The sequence below is a fragment of the Trachemys scripta genome, chromosome 13 (genome assembly GCF_013100865.1).
Source record: "Trachemys scripta elegans isolate TJP31775 chromosome 13, CAS_Tse_1.0, whole genome shotgun sequence".
Lineage (NCBI taxonomy): Eukaryota > Metazoa > Chordata > Testudines > Emydidae > Trachemys > Trachemys scripta.
In genome coordinates, this window is record NC_048310.1 from 11,901,953 (window position 1) to 11,923,010 (window position 21,058).

Sequence of the window (21,058 nt, forward strand, 5' to 3'; positions counted from 1 at the left end):
GACTCATGATAAAACTGCAAGATCTGGCAATACCGGAAGCTCTGGGCAAGGGCGTGAGAACCAGAAAGGGACCCTACCAGGCTAGTTTCATTGTCCAAGCTGATTGAAATGCAAAAAGCAAACCAGATCGGTGGAAAAACCAATAAGATGTTTAGGCTTGGCCCTAATGTAAAGGCACTGGGCAGGGGAGAAAATGGAGGGACCCTTCCCACTTTATGCATCCCATGTAAGGGCCAAACGCAAGAGCACTCCCTGAGCATGGAGGCTACTCCCACAAAGGAAGCAAGATCCTGGCCCTACCCCACTCATCTCAGCTAGATGAGCAAAAGGATGGCTGCAGGCTGTATCATCCTCCCATGCTACAGGGAGCTGGGAGTTGCACCTTTAGAGGCACAATCCAATGCACAAGCTGCTCCTTGGGGCAACATGCCTGAATGTCACCATCAGGCCTTTAAAATACTGTCAGTGCTGACAATGCACGAGCTCTAAAACGTAACAGGAGTGAAAATGGCGAGGACACGTTTTACATACGTAAATGCATGGGCAAGTACAGATTTTAAATTGGCAGTATACTCAGAAGACATGACACAAAGGGACAGAGGTGAAAGCGGTGGTGAGGCTGAAGGTGGCAGGATGCTTTCGGGAACTTTGAATGAGGAGGATGTGTTCGCAGTACCACATTCTGACCCAGAGTCGCTTAGGGAAACACCAGAACCCATTTCACTGAATCACAGACATAGGTTCAACAGATCAGTTCTTCTCTCTGCTTTCTTCCTTCCCCTCAAGACGCAGCAAATCATGGCAAGGCTCATTGGGAGATTTTCCCCTTCCTCTCTCTGCCCCCAGGTTTTTATTTGCTTGGGTTTGAAAAGGGAAAAAAAAAAAAAAAAAAAAAAAACTCACTGCTTTGTAGTTATGTTCATTACCCGTGTACCACAATCCTGTTCAACGAATATTAATACATTTCAACAAATCATGCATATGCCCCCGAGGTGCTGGCCCTGCTCCACTGGGTTCAGTGGTTCATGAAAGGATCACTGCGGTCAGCACTGGCAGCGCGTACTACTCTGCAGGAGCCCATGGGACAGAGACTGATTAGCCCCGGCCCAAGAGTGGTCGTTTCTTGTGTTTTCTTCCCAGCTTGCTACACGTGAGTAGGGCTAGCCACAACCACGCCCTCAATCTGTGCCCTGCCACAGGGCTGTACGCTCCCAGCCATTTCATGCTAAACGTGTTTACAGACTGATTGTGTCAGGCTGGAAGGCTTCAGGTGAGCCCCTCACTGATAAGATGGCCAGTTATCCAAGGGAAGGCTGGAACCTCGCCGCTCAGCACAGCAGACGTCTGATCATCAAAGAGCAGGACTCGGGATCTATCTGCAGAGAGGTAGATGAGCCTCACCAGTACTTGAAATCAGCCATGTCCACCAACCAGAAGAGGTTCCTTTGATGGAGTTCTGCCCATGAACATTTTAATGAATGTTTTTGGCTCTATCTGGGCATTGCACTTTATCAAGCTGCAGGCCATTCACACATGAACAATCCCCTCCTTGCATTACTCTATTAACATCAGTGGAGTGACACCAAGGGTGAATTTGGCTCTTTTCGGTTTGGATCTTATTCATTAGGATAGGTCACAGGCAGTCCTTGACTGACCGATCCTATCACCTATCCCAGATGACCCAGGGAGTCAACCCAAACCAGCAGATGCCTTATTTGGTTTCTCAGAGAGAGGAGCTCTCGAGTTGAGCTGCACTCCAATTCAGTTAGAAAAGTCTGATTAAAATAGCCTTTACGCCTCCTAGCTCTTGTACCTCACTCTCCAGACTCCAGCCTCTTTGCATAATTCCCCTGTTTTTAGGAACTGTCCCATTCGTTACACACCAGTTTTAATACAGAAACATTCAAGGAGATGACTGTTCCCTCGCTGCATCAGAGTGCATGATTGCCAACTGCAAACATTCAAAAATTGTGAGCCAGGTCTCAGTAAATCATGAGATTCATTTTAAAATGAATTTGGGGGAGGGATTATTTGACATCTGTTTTTTGAGCCTTTAGGGTTGACACTTTTCTCCTCAACCCCAAGAGTTAAGAATTTACTAGTCATCGATATGTTCGGTTACAATGTTGTTGTTTTTTAAAAGACTCGTTCTCTCCCCCTTCCCCCCCATTTCTTGCCATCAGTCTATATGCCACAAACCAATATTAATCTGGCCAAATCCCAGATACGCTATATTTAGTGAGTGTTTGTGGGTGCGCGCGCAGGTATGTTCTATACATATTACATGTATGTTTTCATAACTCATCTACAGATATGCATACATGTGTTCTAATGCATATAGAATTATACACTACACTAGAGAATTACACCACATACATACACAGTAAAGTTTCAGGGGGTAGCCGTGTTAGTCTGTCGTTAGTTGCATCCGAAGAAGTGAGGTTTTTACTCACGAAAGCTTATGCCCAAATAAATCTGTTAGTCTTTAAGGTGCCACCAGACTCTTTGTTGTTGTTACAGTAAAGTTGCAACACTAACCATCAAGCCAAAATCTGGTTTCTCAACTAACACCATGAAGTCTTTTCTTTCATTCTTTACCTGGAATAAAGAGTTCTGCACTCCTAAATGAGGTGTGCTTGTGAGCATGAAAAAATATAAGGGATTATGAGAGAAAGCATTTTACTGTATCACATATTTAGTGTCTGCTAGCATTCACAGACTTCAAAATAGCAAACAGGTTGAATGTAGATTAAAAAAAAAAAAAATCTGTGAAATTAATGAGTTCCAGAATCATTCTTCACCGTTGTACTAAATCTGTTTGTCTTTTTCCTCCAGTACTTCTGTGTGAAATCCTGGCCCCATTTAAGTAAATGGGAGTTTTGCCATTGATTTTACCCGGGCCACGAGTTCTCTCTCTTCTTTATAGTCCAAACCTATAAACCGATATGGTCATAATGCCAACACAATGACACACATCATCAGATAGCCTTTTAACTAAGCACAAGTATAATAGTTAATAAATGTTCTACCAGGGGACCATATTCTGGACTGGATTAGCTAACAGGTTTTTTCCATCACTAGCTGCAACATTCATATTAAAAAAAAAGATGATCTCACAATCATTTGAGGACCTTCTCCTCCAAGGTGCTGAGAACCCTCAATTCCCACTGCAGAATCAGACTTCTACTCAGTACACAAGGCAACCTGCAAGCTTCCTCCAGGACCTGTCATTATGTAATGGTTAGCACTGCATCTTTCCTCCAATGACAAATAAGATACATAAAACAGAATGGAATTGATGAGCGCCTTTCTTGTGCCTGTCCATGAAAATGTAAAATGTACAAATGAGGATTTTTATGCTACTGGTATTAAGAGTTCTCATCCTACTGAAAAAAATATGGCTTCCGGCTGGGAATTGTATTCAAGTCCTATGACAATACCATGGCAGTACTGGATACATAGATACCCTGGTTTTTTACTCTTTGAAGATAATCCCTAAAGCAACGTCTGATCGAGGTGAAACAACTTTTAAAAAATTAACAGGTATTTCTTTAAACAAAGTTATGGCTAAGATAAGAATATAAATGGCCTGTCACTTACAGCAGAATAACATCTAACAAATCATTTACAGTCTGCAGGACAGCTGGATTTTTTTTTCAATGCAGATGATATGTTATTAGTGAAATATAGACGGAATAATACTTTGGGCACAATTAGCAAAAACCTCCACGTTACCAACGGTTATCTACACATTCCAGAATTATTTTTTTTTTTTTTTTTTTATGAGCCCAATGAAACTATTCTGATGGCTGATACAGGGCTTATCATCTTGTATGACTAAGAGAACACACCAACATATGCACGCATGGACAAACATATGCATTACACATTTATGTATAACAAAGGAGAGCATTAATTGGAAATATGAAATATTTTGACTTGCTGCTCTCAGACACATTATTCCATAAGGAAAATTTAATATAGTATTTCATTTTTATGGTGCACTAGAAAATTATTCTCTTAAATTTATTCCTGATTCCATATCTGTCCTGATTCAGGGGCCAAGCCTTATGTTGGCAGAGTCCCACTGATATCAGCGAACTTACAGATTTTGGAACATGAGGAGGAGTTAGGCACTTTCTTACATAGGTGTTGGAACTAGGGGTGCTACAGCACCCGCTGGCTTGTGGCTTGAAATGGTTTCCATCATATACAGAATTTACAGTTTGGTTCAATGGCTCTCAGCACCCCCACTATACAAATAGTTCCAGCACCACTGCTTACTTAGCTTATCAAGTAACTGTTTATTTTTATTATTACTTTAATTAGAAATTGGGGAACCTGATGCTGTTTGGATTTCAGGAACCCTCTAAATGTGGTTCTGTTTTTAAGTGTACTGTGAAACTTTCAAGTTCTGCATAATATTTCCCCCTTGATCAAATTGTTTTTCCAAGGGAAATTTAATTTTTAAAACCATGTTTTTCTAACTAAATGGGAACCTGTGCTCAAGAAAACAAAAATTCTTTCTTGATAGCAATTCTTCCCTTGATTTTAAGACAACAGAGGAAACAAAAGTTCAAAAAACATGCAACAGCACAATAGCTTCCATTTGGTCTTGAAAAAATGAATTCAAATCTCTGTTCCCCCTTTCCTAATTTCAAGCATTTTTTCCTGTACCTGCTTCATTTATTTTCGATCACATATAAACACCTATCTAAACAGTGAGTGTATATGCAATTCATAAGCTCCCTGGGTGACTATAACTTCCATTCTTCTTTTAAATATATTTCCCACACAGAACAGCTCTGAATTCTCTTCAGGATTATTTCCAGTTTTGAATGGGACTGGTTATGTTCCATTATATCGAACCTGCCTGTAAAAGTGAAACTAAAAATAAGTAAGAAATGTATAAAAAGCTACTTTTTCCCTCAAGGAACTGGATGTTAATGAGTAATTTCATGCTTGCAATTATGCCTTGTCTTCCCAGATGGAATTGCTAGAAGTATGTCATACCACAAGAGTGAAAATGAACTGCTTACTTCATCCTCCCCTTTTTTGCTGTATGCATGTATGTTACACGTAAACTCCAGGGACTAAAAACCAATTGCACTCAGAGTGAAGTCTGCTAGATAATACTCCAAGCGAAGGAAGAAACCAAATGAAAGGGAAGAGGCAGAAGGGAAAAAAAGAAGACACACAAAAGGGGCAAAGTAGGGAACGGAAAGAGATTCTACAGAAGTCCAATTAAGACAGGCACCTGAAAACTATTGAAAATTTCATTTTCATCTTTGTACTCAAAATAGTTAATTCTCATTCTCCTCATAATGATTTAGAGAAAAGAGGTTAAAATGGATTATCATTGATCTTTTTTATTACAATCATTGCCACTAACCACATAATCCCTACACAAAGGCAGACCCTATTTAAAAAAAGAAAATCCCAGAAAGAATATTCGCAAATGCACTGTCATTTAGAGTTTAATAAATGTTTATAAAGCAAACAAACATCATTCCTCCCATAGGGAGAAAGTCAGATTTGTCCCCAAGCAAGTTGTTATCTGGCAAATTAAGTTTGTAAATATTAAAACGTCCTATTGGGACATTTGGCATTGAAAGATTTAAAAAAAAGAAAGAAAGAAAGAAAGAAAACAAACTAGCTAAAAAGCGGACATATCCCTGCACAGCAGCTGCATAGCCTACACAGGATGTATGTGTATTCATGAAACTATGCCATGTATAAAGCAAATCGTCTGAAGAGAAATGAGAAACAAAACAAACAATGGAAATAAAATACAGATCAGGCAAAATCCCAACATCTACAGGAAGGGCTTTGTCTACCCTACAGATGCTACAGCCGCACAGCTCTAGCACTGCAGCTGTGCCACTGCAGCACCATAATATAGACACTTCCTACAGAGACAGAACTGTGTTTTCCATCATGGTAGTTAATCCAGACCACCAAAAGGTTGTTTCTTCCATCAGCCTAGGCACCGCTACATTGGGAGTTAAGTCAACCTAACTACAGCACTGAAGGGTGCACATTTTTCACACCTCCCAAGAGACAGATAGCTAAGTCAATTTAATTTCTCAGTGTAGACCAGGGTTAAGAGAGTCTCTCCTCTGTAGAACAGAGCATGGTTTTCATGTCTTTACTTTGGTGCCCATGCCAACAATTTATCATAAAATTAATGTAAAGCGATTCCTATTTTTACTTTATACAGGTTAATTATAATTGAAGCATTTACCATTCACAGTGCTGAAAAAAATGTATCATGTGATTTTTGTAAAGGTTGTGAGTTCTGTCACTAAAATAAGATGGCCTAAATATTTCTCTCTATTTCCCTGCTTAGTGGATTCTCCAAGGAAAGCTGTCTTCTCAGAGCCAGAATGCATATTTTCCTAATTAAACAATGGAAAAAGTCACCTATCTTGACAAAACAACAGATCCTGGTTTATTATACACATTTCTACATGGAACAGTATCTATCAGAGGTACAAACAACAGATGGACAATCCAGACGCAAAATAACCCAATGCCTGGACTTGAGTTGGTTAGCAAATAAAAGTTTCTGGGGGTGGATTTCAGTCACATATGTCCCAGGCGATAACAAAGAGGATATTGAATGTCTGTGACTAACAAATATCTTATCCATACCATTTATGTGCAGACCTGGCTAGATCAAGGTTTAATATTTTGGCTGCCCCCACAACTTTTGCTTTCAAACACAAAATACAGTGAGGTTATTTCCTGGTTCAATTTTATTCCTCTTATTTAGGATGTGGTAAAACTCATCGTGCCACAGGATTTGCACAGTGATGATGCGAAGATTAATTAGCGAATGTTTGTAGATAATTTTGAACATGGAAAGCTGCAACTGTTAAAGTAGGCCAGTTTTCAGATGTGCTGAGTGCCCACAATGCTGCCTCCTTCAGTGGAACCTACAGATGGTTCCATAGCTCTGAAAAAAGTCAAGCCTCTTCTATTTAGATACCCAAGTATGAATTTAAGTGCCTAATTTTAGGCACTCAATATGTTTTCCATTTCTACCTTATCTTGAAACCAACAGTGATTTCTGTTTGAATTGTATACACCTGGCATTTTACAAAAATAAATTTAAATATCCAAGATCAAATGTCTAAAAACATGATTGAATACAGATCTACACATTCAGGCAACAAGTACATAATTATGGGTAATATTCTGCTCCCCTTGCTTGGCTGAATAGTCCCTTGGAAATCAATGAGGCTATCTGCATGCATACATAAGGCAAGCAGGACTTAGCCCTAAACATACTGTATTTACTTAGTAAACTGGCACTGAGAAATTATCATTTCAGGTGAGAGACCTAGCACAAATAAGCACCACTCAACAAAATGGAGCTCCCACAGAAAACAATGAGACCAGCAACATGAGACATTGGTGCATGGAATGGAATGACAGAGTGATTTAGTATATTTCTGTTAATTATGCATCTTAAGGAGACAGGATGAGAGAAAACCACATATTAATTAGAGAACTAGCGTAAACTGAATGGGAAATTCTTTCAGAAAGTACTATCCTGGTGTCTGAAATAGAGTCAAAACCTTGCCAGAAAGAAAGAGGTAGTGTGCTCTCTTTGCACACATAAAAATTAATCTCTGGTGTATTTTTATTTTCTATTTTTTTAAATATATTAAGCACAAATATGATTACCCATATCAATATCAGGCATTACACCTCTTTTTTCCTTTTCAGATAGTATGGCCACTGCAAAGAAAATGCCTTTCGCCATTAGTATTCAACTTCCACTCTGCCCCTCAGAGTATCTTCACAGAATGAAGCAGAACCCAAACTTGTTCTATACTCATGTTTCCTTTGATGCTTCATTGCCTATTGCTTCTTTCCTACCAGTAGCTCAGTTTTCAGGGAGAGGTTAATATTCTTCTGGGCATGTGAACATCCTGGCTAACTCAACAGAACAACAGAAGATGGCATGGTGACAGCATATTAGGTATGAAAAAGAACGACATCAGGCCCTTCAGGGTGAGCAGATGGTCTACCTACAGAGAACTCCTGTTGATGATCCCGCTTGAGATACTCTGTGTGTCAGAATACTGTGTTAAAGAGACCTTGAACGTTTACATGCGTGCTGACCTCATATAAAGTTACATCCATGTTTGAAATAAACCTTCAAATACACCACTGACTGAAGGAAACTCATCCAAATAGACCACTGATGGACACCCATATAAAGGCTAATTCACAGTCCCACATTGTGAGTTTCCTATCGGAAGGACAGAGTTAAACCAATGTACCTGTTCTATTCTACAGAAGATCCACTGAGGAAAAAGAAGGTATTTACACAAAAAATCAAAAAGCCAGAATTAAACTACTATCTACCTAAAGTCTTATATGACTGTAAATATGTGTGTAAACTCATTAAATTTCATTGGTTCATACTGCTGCACCAAATCCCATTGGATCCTTTAAATGTATAGATACCACATGTTTTATATATGTGTAATTTTTTGTAATATGTATACACACACACTCTCCATATTTTTAAAGCTAGTATATATTGCTATATGTACCTTTTGTGTTGGTAATATTTGCTTATAACTTGGTTTTCTACATTGTCCTCAATGAGGGAGAGAAAACCCTAAAGGAGACTACCATATTTCATTCCACTTTGTCAGTGTCTGGACAGGACAGGATAGGATAAGTGACCACCAAAATCAGAACCAACAACAAGGCCTAGACCAAGTCAGCATATTCAGGGTCCATACGAAAAGTATCTGGTTTCAAAATTAAAAGCATCCTGTCTCCCTCCTCCCTACCTCCAACCTTGCCAATACCTCAAATGTCATCTGCAGATTTTAGTTTAGATATTGTTAAAATATCCTAATTTCACATCACTGTCACATTCCCAGGGGACAAAACCATAAAAATATCACACAGAGAATAAAAACGAGATTTGCCTTTAAAACACAATAATATTACAAGTTAGCAAACACTATTTATAGTTGCAAAAAAAAAAAAAATCCCAACAATAGGGTTTTGGACATTGGGGTTCATTCACACATGTGCACAAGCGTACATATACACATACACACAATCACACACAGAGGGATAGGGAAGAACAGATTCTTTAATTTTTCATTTTCTAGTCCTGTGCAAAGAGAATATTTGTTTTCCATCGGTTACTATGCGTACTTACTTTTCTTTTTACTTTGTTAGTTCAATGAGATTTGCTTTAGTCACGTTTTTTTTCCCCCCCATGTTATCACAGAACAAAATTATGAATGTAGGCAACTGGGGGCTTAAAAATAAATAAATAAATAAGGTAGACCTGTGGTTGAACCTTTCGTCCAACATAGCAAGATTCAGACTTGCCTGGCATTTTTGCAAGCAATATACAATTCTGGTTATACATTACACACATTCAGGCAATTAATTTTAAAAGCCTAACATAGCTATCACCAAGCCCTCTATAGTAGGCAGGTTTTTGTAGATTTCCTCACCATCCCCGAGATGTAACTTAACAACACTGATTTTCTAGTAGACTGTAGGTGGACATAAAATTGAGCTGCCTGCGTTGACGAAGAGGCATAGTCCACATTAATCTGACAACAGGGCTGTCTTGTGTTACAGAGCAAACAGAGCCAAGGCATTAAATTCAGCAGAGGGGAGGTAGCTCTGTGTTGCAGGACAGGAGTGTGTCCTGCTCTTTGAGGAAGATATGGAGCATGCGAGAACAGGGTACTTACTGTAGCTGAGGCTAAGTTGTTATCTGCCAGGGTTACATGATGAGGCTCCCACCGCCTCAAAAATTTGGAGGTGAGGATCTTGCTCAGAAATGTCCGGGGGTGTCTGATGACACAAACCTGGATGTCCCCCTCTTGCAGCAGTTTATACCTCATGCCATTGCAGTGCAGAAGGGGTCGCCTGCAACGCGCAGCACCCATTTTACTCCCCTCAGTAGCAGACATTTCACCCAGCAGCGGCTTGCTCTCCTCGATCTGTCGGTGATCGCTGCCCCCACCCGAGCTGCCGGTAAAATCCATAGCAGCTCTGGCTTCTTGCGGAACCTCAACCGCCTTTTTTTAAAAAAAAAAGGTTAAAAAAAAAAAAAAAAAAACCCCCCCCCCCCCCAAAAAAAAAACCGCCGAGGGGAGGAGGAAAAACTGTCCAAGAGGAGGGGGGGAGGGAATGAACCACCCCCCAAAAAGGGAAGAAAGCAATTTAAAAAAATTCCTTGTTTCAACTACCACCAGCGCGTCTCTGCCCTCTGGTCAGCGCCGTCCCGGCTTCCTCCGGCGGGTTTCACTGGGCCAGGTCCATGCCCCCGCGGAGCGTGCACAGCGGGGCGCAGGGGCAGAGCCCGGCGCGGGCGCGGGGGACGGACGGGGCAGCTGGCCGCGCGCGCGGAGCGGGGCGGAGGGGACCCCGCCTTGCGCGGGAGCGGGGGGGAGCGCGGGTCTCTGCCCCGGACCCCCGGGGCTGCGCGTGTGCGGGGGGGGGGGGGGGGTGCGGCCGGCCCGGGGCGCGGGGGGGGGGGGGGGGGGGGGGGGGGGGGGGGGGCGCGTGCAGCCGGCGCGGAGCGTGGGCATGTGGCTGCGGCGGCCGGAGAGGAGCGGAGTGGCTCCGCCGACAGACTGTTGCAGCAGCAGCCGCAGCGGCAGCCACTCAGGGCGGCTCTGATTGGTCCCCTCGGGGTCATGTGCGGGCCCCCCTCTGACGTCAATGGCCGCCGCAGATTGCGGGACTGTGCGCTGCCTGCTGAAGGCGGCCCGGCCGGGGTGTAAAGGACGGGCGGGGGCACGTGCCAAGCGGCGGCGGGGGGTAGGGCGCGCGCTACCCCCCCCTCAGAGCGGAGCCCCGGCGGGGTGCTGGCTGCAGAGCGCGGGGGGGGGGATAATGAACGGCCCCTTGCCGGGAAAGGCACGGGGGGGAGAGGGATCGGGGGAAGGGACGGTTTGGGGCAGGGGGGAGCACAGAGGGAGAGAGGGGTGGGGACAAGGGGATTGGAGTGGGGGAGGAAGCGGTTGGGGCAGGGGTAAGGGATGGGGGATTGGGCTGGGTGAAGGAGGGGGTGGGGTGAGAGGGATGGAGGATCAGGGTGGGGCAGGGGGATCAGAGTGGGGGGGAGGGAGGGATTGGGGCTGGGGTGAGAGGGATGGAGGGGTGGGGGCAGGGGGAGCGGGGTGGGGCAGAGGGAGGTGTTGGGGCAGGGGTGAGAGGGTTGGGGGATCAGGGTGGGGCAGGGGGATCAGAGTGGGGGAGGGAGGGATTGGGGCTGGAGTGAGAGGGGTGGGGGGGATCAGGGTGGGGCGGAAGGAGGGGTTGGGGCAGGGGTGAGAGGGATGGGGGATCAGGGGAGGGAGGGGTGGAGGCAGGGGGGAGCACAGAGGGAGAGCGGGATGGGGATCGGGGTGGGAGGAGTTGGAGGAAGAGGTGGCATTAGAGGAGCAGGAAGTAAGGGAGGGTTTGTCCCAGAAGAGGCAGGGAGGAGGGGAGGTTAGCATGAAGCTGGGGGGCTGTGCTGCCAGAGTAGGCCTAACAACCCCCCTCCCCCTCATGCCAGGCCATCTGTATAGCCACCTTTCAGCCACTGGCACTGCCTTGCAACATGAGCCCTGCTGGGTCTCCCCCTTTGGGACAAGTTTGCTGGCCCTTTGTGGGAGACCCTGGCCCCCCTCTCTTGAGGGAGGGCTTGCTTCTGTCTGTGTCAGGTAACATACTGGACAAAAGTAAGTCTGTCCATTCCTTTCCCCCCACCCCTTAAATTACCCTTTCAAACAGCACCAGCGCAACACCCCCGTCAAGGCCCTGGGAGATCAGAACTTGAGATAGATACTTTGCCCCCCGCTATGAATGGGCAAGAACAAAGCTGGAGCAGCACGGGGTGAATTCTGAGGTTTCTGGCTTTTGTGTCACCTTGTGTTGCAACCAGCACAGAAAATAGTACAGGAAGCCCGTAATAGGCTGGTTGCGGTCACTGCCATAGTGAGTCTGCTTAGTGGTGTTCTTCCTCCGCTCTCAGGAAAGTTCTGGGAACTGAAACATCACCCAAAATACAAGACATGTCAGCTGGCGGAGCATTGAATCCAGACCCCAACAAGATGGCGCCTAGATACTACGGTGATCAGCATTCTAAAAATATCTCACCGACATAGAGGGGTAGACGGATGCTTAAATAATAAATAACCCCTCCTAAGCCCCATTTTTTTCCAGCAGCCATACAGCCTCAGAAGCAGCTGTCAAATGGCTGTTAACAATAGGCTTGAGAAAGCCACTCTGGAAAAAAGAGCAACTCTCCAGACCTTCTTCCCTCTATTTAAACCAACCTACTTTGAGAGAGAGAGAGAGAGAGAGAGAGAATGTTTTCACCCCTCAGCTCATAGAGAGCTGAGAAGCGATGAGGTGAGCTCCCCCTTGCTTCCGCTCACCCTATGCTTAGAGACTGTTCAGGCACATAGTAAGAGACAGCCCCTGCAGTAAGTGCTCGCAATCTAAACAGACTAGACAGACAAAGCTCAGAGGAGGCAGAGGGTATGTCTATGCTGCAATTAGACTCCCGCAGCTGACCCGTGCCAGCTGACTTGAACTCTTGGGGCTCAGGCTGTGGGGCTGTTTAATTGCAGTGTAGATGTTCCGGCGTGGGCTGCAGCCCAAGCTGTGGGACCCTCCTTGTAGGGTCCTACAGCCCAGGCTCCAGTCCAAGCCCAGACATCTACACTACAATTAAAAAGCCCCGCAACCTGAGCCCAAGTCAGCTTATCCAAGGTCACACAGTAGATCAGTGCCAGAAACAGGAATAGAACTCAGGTCTCCTGGTTCAATACCCTGTCTACTAGACCACATTGCCGGTTTCCAGTGCTGTCAAACCTGCATTTCAGAAATCACTAAAATTGACTTTAAAATTAAAAAAAAAAATTGCTTAATGAAAGAAGCAATGGCCATGAAAACAAGGATAGCCCCACCCCATCCAGCCTAATTAAGATGGCCTAAATACATTCCTCTTTTGCAGATACAGAAGCTATTTTTTCCCCTTCAGGCTAATTCAGTTGTGATGTGTATTGTTAACGGAGAAGTTCATCTTCTCAGCTCTAAGCCGACAAAGTGAGGCTGACCCACAAACGCCACCCTTTGCATATTTCTGGCTAGGAATCCAATCTTAAACACACTTTTCATGCACTTCCACTACTTAGTCTCTTGGCTGTCTATGTTCAAGTCCATCAAGTGTTCTGCACAAAGTCCCTCCTCAGTGCCAAAACAGAAGCACTGGCATCACATGCCTCTTATGCTTGGTAGCACCCATTAATAACCGTGTGTTAAAATAAAAACAATGTGAATTCTAGAGGAAAGAAAGACAGGAAATCCATGGGCACTTCTGGCTGCCAATAACACAGGTTGTATAGCAATGGGGGCTTGGAAAACCCATGAAAAACACTTGAGATGCCAAAACCTACACAGCAGAAAGTACTGCCTTCAGGCACCTTCTGTGAAAGCAAACCCAGGGCAGGCAATGGCACTACATCACAAATTAAATTGGGGAAGGCGGGGGGGGGGGGAGAAAGGAGTGACTATAACAAAAGCAAGATATAAAAATGCACATGCCTCAAGAAAGGTTTTACCCCAGTTGGGTTTGCAATGCACTTGCATAGGTGACAAAAAAGAGATTAAAACATTGCTCATTTGTTCAGTCCATCCTAATTAATTTTACAGGAGCTACAGTGTTAACTGATATTCTGACAAACTCTTAGCCACAGTCAGCTCAAGCGGGTGGGGGAAATCCACTCTTACTATCTAGAGCCTGGAAATGTCTGTTGTCAAAGGGTAACCAGTTTGTGTTAGCCATAAAAGGCAGATAGAGGCTGGCTGGCCAGAGCCCAGAGCTGTCTTTGCAGGGATGTGAGCTGGTTTTTTGAGCAAAGGACTGAGCACCAGGAATTCCCAAATTGTGATTTGGTATGTCCATCTAGGTTCTGCACAGCACAGCTCCCTGTAATAGCTGATCCTTTAACCAAATTGCTTCTGTTCTGCCTCAGTTTCCCCACCTGTTAGATGGGGATAACAGAACTTCTTACCTCCCTTACAAGAGTCCTGTGTGGCTTAATTATTTCATTAGTCAATGCTTGTCAACTGCCCTTTTTGACTCAGCGCAAATCCCTGCTAGAGTCAATTCATTGTCACAACAATGCTGTACTGTTTTAAATGTTTTGAAATTATTTGTTTGATGAATTCCCCCATTTCAGAGATTCCACTGAATTCATGAAGCATCCAACAGTGCACTGTTACCGGAGATTTTAAGGGTCCTGAGGGTCAAAGTTTGTTTAAAATCACAGTCATCATAATCCCAGAGTGCCAACAAACCTTATCAAGATCAGGGTTCAGAATTTAACTTGAAACAGAATCAGCTACCCAGGGGAGAGAGGTGGAAACTACATTGTTTGGGACATTTGAAACTTAACCAGCTAGTCCTGGAAAAATGTCCTGTAGGGCACAATCCTGCACTGCCTTGGGGAGATGGACTAGATCTGGGGTTCTCTGACTGCAGACAACTGCATAAAAGTAAAACGCTCTTGTAGAATCACCTCCCTTTCCCAACTCTAATCACTTACTGTTTGGTTCTCAAAATATTTAATTCTGCCACAGGTAAATCACAGCATGGAGGCAGCAGGACTAGATGAACTAAAACAGATTATTTCCCATTGCTGATGAGTATGATTCTCCTGCTCTTAGCTTCCAAAATGCTATTTGTTTGTTTTGTGTATTTGGTCTCTGTGGTCTCCACTTTCCTGGCTAGTACAGATAGTGCTAAACAGCCAGTTGCAGTCCAGTTCCAACTACTCAGAGTCAGTATATGCTTGAGTTACAAACCCATCTTTGTTTCCCTGCACACAGGATCCATACTCTCAACTGCTTGATTCAATACAAACAGGATTTTCTTTCTATCTACGGCCTTGATGGTCCACTTCTCCCTCCACCCTACTCCCCCATCATCCCAAGTGCCTGGGAAAAGACCCCACCCCAACAAAATTCATAAAGCTGCCACCTTATCCTCCTTTAAATCCCTCATGAGTACTTACCTCTGCTATAGTGCCTGCAAATCACTCCTGCCTGGCATTGGTTAGGCAAGTGACATGCTGCAACTTCTGCTTTTCTGCTAAACTTTGTTCATGTTATTGTTATCTCACCCTTCTACCCCACCCCCACTCTGTCTTTTTCATCCACCTGTCACATCTTGTCTGTCATGTAGATCATGAGCTTTCTGGGGCATGGACTGCCTTTTTACATGCCTGTATAGCACCTACCACCATGGGGCCTGATGTTTGATTGTGCCTAGGAACTACTGTGATACTAATAATATATACAAATAAGAATGCCAAGAGAACATACTTGTGAGACAGAGCTATAAACCCAGCTCAGCAGGAGAAATGTCTGAAATGTCACTAAAACAGAAGAGGTCCAACAATAGAAAAAGAGGAATAGCACAAGGGGGAGAATTTCATCTTCACAGGCTGAACTGACACGGTGGGAAAGTGAGATTCCATGAGGGAGAAATGCTGAAGGATCCAGACTTTTTATAAAAGATCAGGAGAAAAACAGTCTGGGAAAAGGGGAAGAAGAAGGTGGAGATAGTGGGGCTATTAATCTCAGATAGCGTGGCGATGGGGTGCCACAGAAGAGAGGATAGAATGACACCACTGATTATTAATTATATTTATTAAATATCTATATTATGTAGCTATTCGCACCTGTAATAAAAAGTGTGATGCACAGAAGTGAGTCAGAAATTCACTTCCTCTCCTCAGTCACATGACATGGGTCAGAGTTAGAAAAGACTGTGTAGACTCCTGTCCTATGGCAGGATGCATTATGCACTGATTGGGGCCTTGTACTAAGCACTGTATTTATGCTATACAGATAGAGGCCCAGGCCCAAAGAGTTAACCGTCGTATGTGTACACAGCAAAAGGTGTGCATGGACTAGCCTATCTGACCTAGTTTGAGTCCAACTAGTGCAGGTAATAATAACAGTGTCAGTGAATGCAACACAGTGCAGGCTTTAGAGTACACTAACAAAGCAAGTATGTACCCAGGATCACACGCCATTGTACTACTCATGCTGAAACCCACACTCCACTGGCGTCACTGCTGTTGTTACCCACCCTTGCTAGAGTCAAGCTAGGTCAGGTACTGAGCAAAGGTTTTGCTGTGTAGACATACCCTAAAAAGACAAGTAACATGCAAAGGATGAGAGAGGAGGCATCATACATATTTTTATCTTTAATAATTTTTATATACACAGATATCACTGAAGACATTTGCTTTTTTGGTTTGTTTTGGTAATTGCATAAATAAGTGTATTGATTGTTTCCATCTGTTCCTCAGCTTAGCCTGCTGATTTCTTGGAAGGCAACACCTTCCTTGCAGACTTACAGTTCAAGGGAATGTGGGAAGTAAGATGATGGTAGTAGCAGTTTGCTTAAGGCTTTCCTCATCAGACGTGCAACAGGACAAAGAGATGACAAATCCAAACAGTCTATGGAAAGAACAGACTAGTTACAATGGGATATTTTACCCACATGGATAGTCTGGGCCACATAAATGGAAGAAACACACTAATCAATTTTACCCACCCTCCCCCCCAAAAAGAAAGAAAATATATCCAGTTCTGGCAGCACAAAGGGCTGTAGCTTACCACAGGAGCGTGTTTCTGGTTTACAACAGGATTACATTATGTGAAATTTGGACATTTTTATGATGAATGAATTTGGTTTTTGGTGTGCAGACCTGGCCGATGGCTTGCTCCTTGCAAAACAGAAAAAGAAGGCAGAAAGGGAGTATAGCACTTCACTGGGATTTTTAGTGGAACTGAGGCAAGACTTGAGATACAAATGCAAAAAAAGAACAAGAGAGTAGAAGAGATCAGAAACAAGAGGGACCCTGTCTTAGAATCAGCTCCTGAAGCCTTTATTAAAACCTTGCCTGTACCGTGATGTATAACAACCATTGCACCAGTGCAACCCGTGACTTGTAAGCTAGTTTACCTGATGGGTTAGCTGCACCAGTGCAAATCATGGTTTACATTAGGTCAGCACATCCACATTGGGGGTTTGCACCAATTTACATGGATGCAGTAGGTCGATACTAGGGGTTTGAATTGCACCAGTTACATTGGTGTAGCACATCCACATTAGGGGTTTGCACCAGCAAAGCTGTTTCAGTGTAACTACACTGATGGCTGAAAACCCCTGTGTAGACAAGGGCCTAGCTGGGCTATGATACAAAGTTAAATCACTCCCCCCTGCCCCCAGCCGACATAGCTCTGTCGACTAAACACCCTGGATAGACGCAGCTATGCCAACAGAAGAGTGCTTCTGTCAGTTTAGCCCATATGGTTCGGGAGGTCATATTACATGCCAACAGAAGCACTTTTATCAGCATACGCTGTACCTGCACGGAGGGTATGCTGGCCTGGGGACACCAAGATAGCTATGCTGGCATAGGCTCTATAGTGTAGATGTGGCCTAGGTCTTAGACTTGCTTCAGACCATGGATATCAGGATTTGGCTCTAGTTAGTTCTGCAGCCGGGACTAAAGCGAAACCAGAAATGTTCCAAACCATGACCCCAGTTTTAACAAGAGAACAGGAAGGGTTGGGTGGTCCATGGAATCAAAGTACTGGAAAGAAAGGATGAGTAGGGGAAATGGGATTGGTTTTAAAATAAATATAACATTTGCCAAAGAGTTTGGGATGACAACAAGAAATACAGACACTCAGAGGAAAACAACGTCTTGCAAATGACAGCAAGGGTATAGAAAAAAGACTAACTGCAGGTAGAAATAAATCACCCAATGCGCAGAGAACTAGGAGATTACAGACTGAAAGAGTAAACAGTTAGTTTAAAGTAAGGCTCCCCTTCACGTTTTGTTTTGATTAAAACTACATTGGATCCCTGTGAACCAGAGACAAAGGAATTCAGCTGGAAAGCCAGCTCACTTTGTGTGGCAGCTTCAGTTAACTTGTAACCAAGGCTGAAACACCACCGTATGTGAGGTTACAGGACAGCAGTCATTAATTAACTATAGTGTTTCTTAGTGTCCCAGACTAGGAGGATAATGGATATGCAGGAAGAAGCTTGCTTGATGAGTATGGGGCTGTGTAACTGGAGTTCCGGGAACAATCCCTTGCAGTATCAGAGATATGACAGTAATCCATTTCCTAAAGCGTACAGGATGCCGACAAGCCATTTTAAGGTCAAAAGAATAGGCTCTACAGTTGATGGATTTTAGCACCTGCAAATGAATATCCAAATGAGAGTTATGGAATGAACAGTGGGCCCAGCAGCTAATATTTCCATATTCTTAGGGGCAGAAAAGAAGATATGGGTTGCTCACAGAGAGACTGTTTCCTATAGTTTTGGAATGCAAAGTCCAGAAGTCATGTGTTGCCTGGGAAAAGGGAGTGGCTTCAGTAGAGATGGTTACTCTGTCTTCACACTGATTTAGAATATAAAAATACATAGGGCCATGCATTAGTCCCAACGGGTTAAAAAAAGGTCACAGGAAAAACTGGGCCCAGGGAGATGGCACATTTGAAGTCTAGGTGGAAGTTAGTTGTTGCCACTGTGACTGCCTTCCCCAAACATTCCGCTGCATTTTCAGTCACCTGCCAGCCCCAGTGCAGATTTACCCGTCCGGCTGTCTCTGTGATGGTGTGTGTGTATGTCTGCGTGACTGAGTAAATGTGTCTGTGTGTTGCTTTGCGTCAGTGTGTGTCTCCGCAGAAGTGTCTATCTCTGTGCTGCTGTCAGTATGTGTCAATGACTGTCTGTGAGCGTGTGCTGTTCATGTTTTATGTATGTGTGGCTTTTGTTTTAAATGGTTCCCTCACAAAAGCAAGGAGTCAGACATCTCATGAGATTGTTCGTTAAAACCAAGACAAGGCAGGGAGAGATGGCAAGGGATAATTTACTGTCAAAAAGAGGGAGATCTGGCTACAGTTAATCATCTGCCTCAGTATTCACAAGAAAGGCTGGGGGAGTTAACTCCAGACATGAAAATGTCCCAGGGGAGGATAATACACATCATGCTGGAAGAGGTGATGGAGATAGTAAATTATCTGAAGGCTGACAAAGGACCAGAGCCAGATGTGACCTGACCCTAGAGAAAGAGTAAAAACAGGGAGTGGGCTTTTCCCAAGAGACAGATAAGAATTCCTTGGAAACAGGGATCAGCCTTATGGAGAACCGGATCCCTGCCCTTTTGAAGCTCAGAAATGGAAACTGGCCTCCCTCCTCATGCCTTGAGAGAACAGGGATACTCTGCTACCATTCACACACTGATTGCTGGAGCACTGGGTGCCTGGGATCCCAACAATGGGACTGTGTTCCAAGCCTGTAGGGTGCACTAACACTATACCAAGAGGATTGGGTGGTTGATGGTTTTGTTGTGGGCAACAGTTTCAGACACCATCCATTGGTCAAGTAACATCTATATTGAACATATCACTGGACGCCATCAGTATGAAAATAATATGATCCAGCCCATTAACTGGGTAGCAATAAGACTGATGGATCTTTTTGAATTGATTAACGTGATGAACTTCTGTATGTTCTTAACCCTCATTTGTATTTTCTACCACAGACTATTTTCGGTTCAGACATTTTTTTCTTTTGGTATTCATGGTTATAATGTCATTTTTTAATGTACAGGTACTGTCATGGCGTAAGTATTTGTAATGTGTATTCAGCTATTTATGTGTTTGATCATTTTAAATATTTTCTAATCAAGTTTTAATCTCTTAACAGCTGATGCATTCTCTCCTCATCCTGTACTTGCAGGGACACGGCCTCAACATTATACCTAATAGGTCTTTTCTCTATCCTGCTGCTAGACAGAAATACTATGAGATTCAGTCATTAGATGATTTTCAGTTCCTGGATGATAGACACTAGAACTCATGTTATTTCAACCCCATCTCAAGCAACTCTGCCCCACCCACCTCCTCCCAAAAAAACCTACACAAACAATATTCCCCACATCCCCCAAAACATGATCCAGTACTGAGATGTTTGGAGGTTTACCTGGCTACCCAGACCATGTATTTGGGTTTATGCTAGAGCCCCCACAGAACCGCAATACCTGACCTTAATAGTATGAACCTTTGATGATTTTGTCCATGTCTGGTATCTACAGGACATTTTCGCCATATTTTCAGATAGCGTCCCCCACACCCACACACATTTTAATAAGTTTTCTTCCATTTAGTGAGTGCTTTGAATAGCACATGCTTTAAGTTACTGAAACAAGTTCAACAGCCATCACTAAAACAAAAGTACTCTCCAATTTGCCACCTTGTTTGTTTAAAAGTAGCAACCCTATTCCAGTGTTCGTCACTCTGATCCAGAAGCAGATACAGAAAGGTACATGGAGACCACATGGTAGTAAAATCCATCAATCCATTCCTGCTGCAGTTGCCTCATGCATTATGATGTGATGTGTCATTCAGAACCATTGTTTTCAACAGGAAGCAAGTTTGACCACCTTTGTAATTTAGATGCTGGGTAATACAAAGGGGTGTGGTGTGCAAAGCAAACAACACTAGACTAACAGCTCTTTCTAATGAGCAGCCTTTTCACTTATATTCAAGGAGGCAGAACGGTCTAACAGGCTGAGTCAGGAGACCCTGAATCTATTCCCATTTTGGCCATTGATTCACTTTTACTCACGAAAGCTTATGCCCAAATAAATCTGTTAGTCTTTAAGGTGCCACCAGACTCTTTGTTGTTTTAGCCAAGTTCGTTAACCTCTTTGTGCTTCAGCTTTCCAACTGTTGAGTAAGGAGAATAAAGCTGCTTAACCACTTTTTTTAAGGCCTTCTGAATTCTACGTAGTGTGATGTAACTAAAGTGGAGCAATGTGGGAAAATTAAGAACATTCTATTGATTTCATTTTTTCTTTAAAACTAATTAACTAGGTTTATTGGAACCGGGAGTGCAAATTCTCAAGCTGGTCTCAGCTCTGGTTACTACAGAACTATAATCTAAGGTGACAAGAACGCAGACAGG

General features: G+C 43.6%; 1 protein-coding gene across 4 annotated transcripts in view; it reads right to left on the minus strand.

Annotated features, from left to right (window-relative positions):
- The window catches only part of CMIP (c-Maf inducing protein), a 174,635-nt gene extending 164,517 nt beyond the window's left edge, over window positions 1–10,118 (minus strand). For 2 of the 4 annotated variants that reach the window (XM_034788074.1, XM_034788073.1), the window contains exon 1: window positions 9,747–10,118. In XM_034788074.1, coding sequence (XP_034643965.1) covers window positions 9,747–10,043 — 297 coding nt within the window. In that variant the 5' untranslated portion in view covers window positions 10,044–10,118. The remainder of the gene's footprint in view (window positions 1–9,746) is intronic. The other 2 variants (XM_034788076.1, XM_034788075.1) reach the window with 1 other exon arrangement.
- Window positions 10,119–21,058: the final 10,940 nt, after the last annotated feature.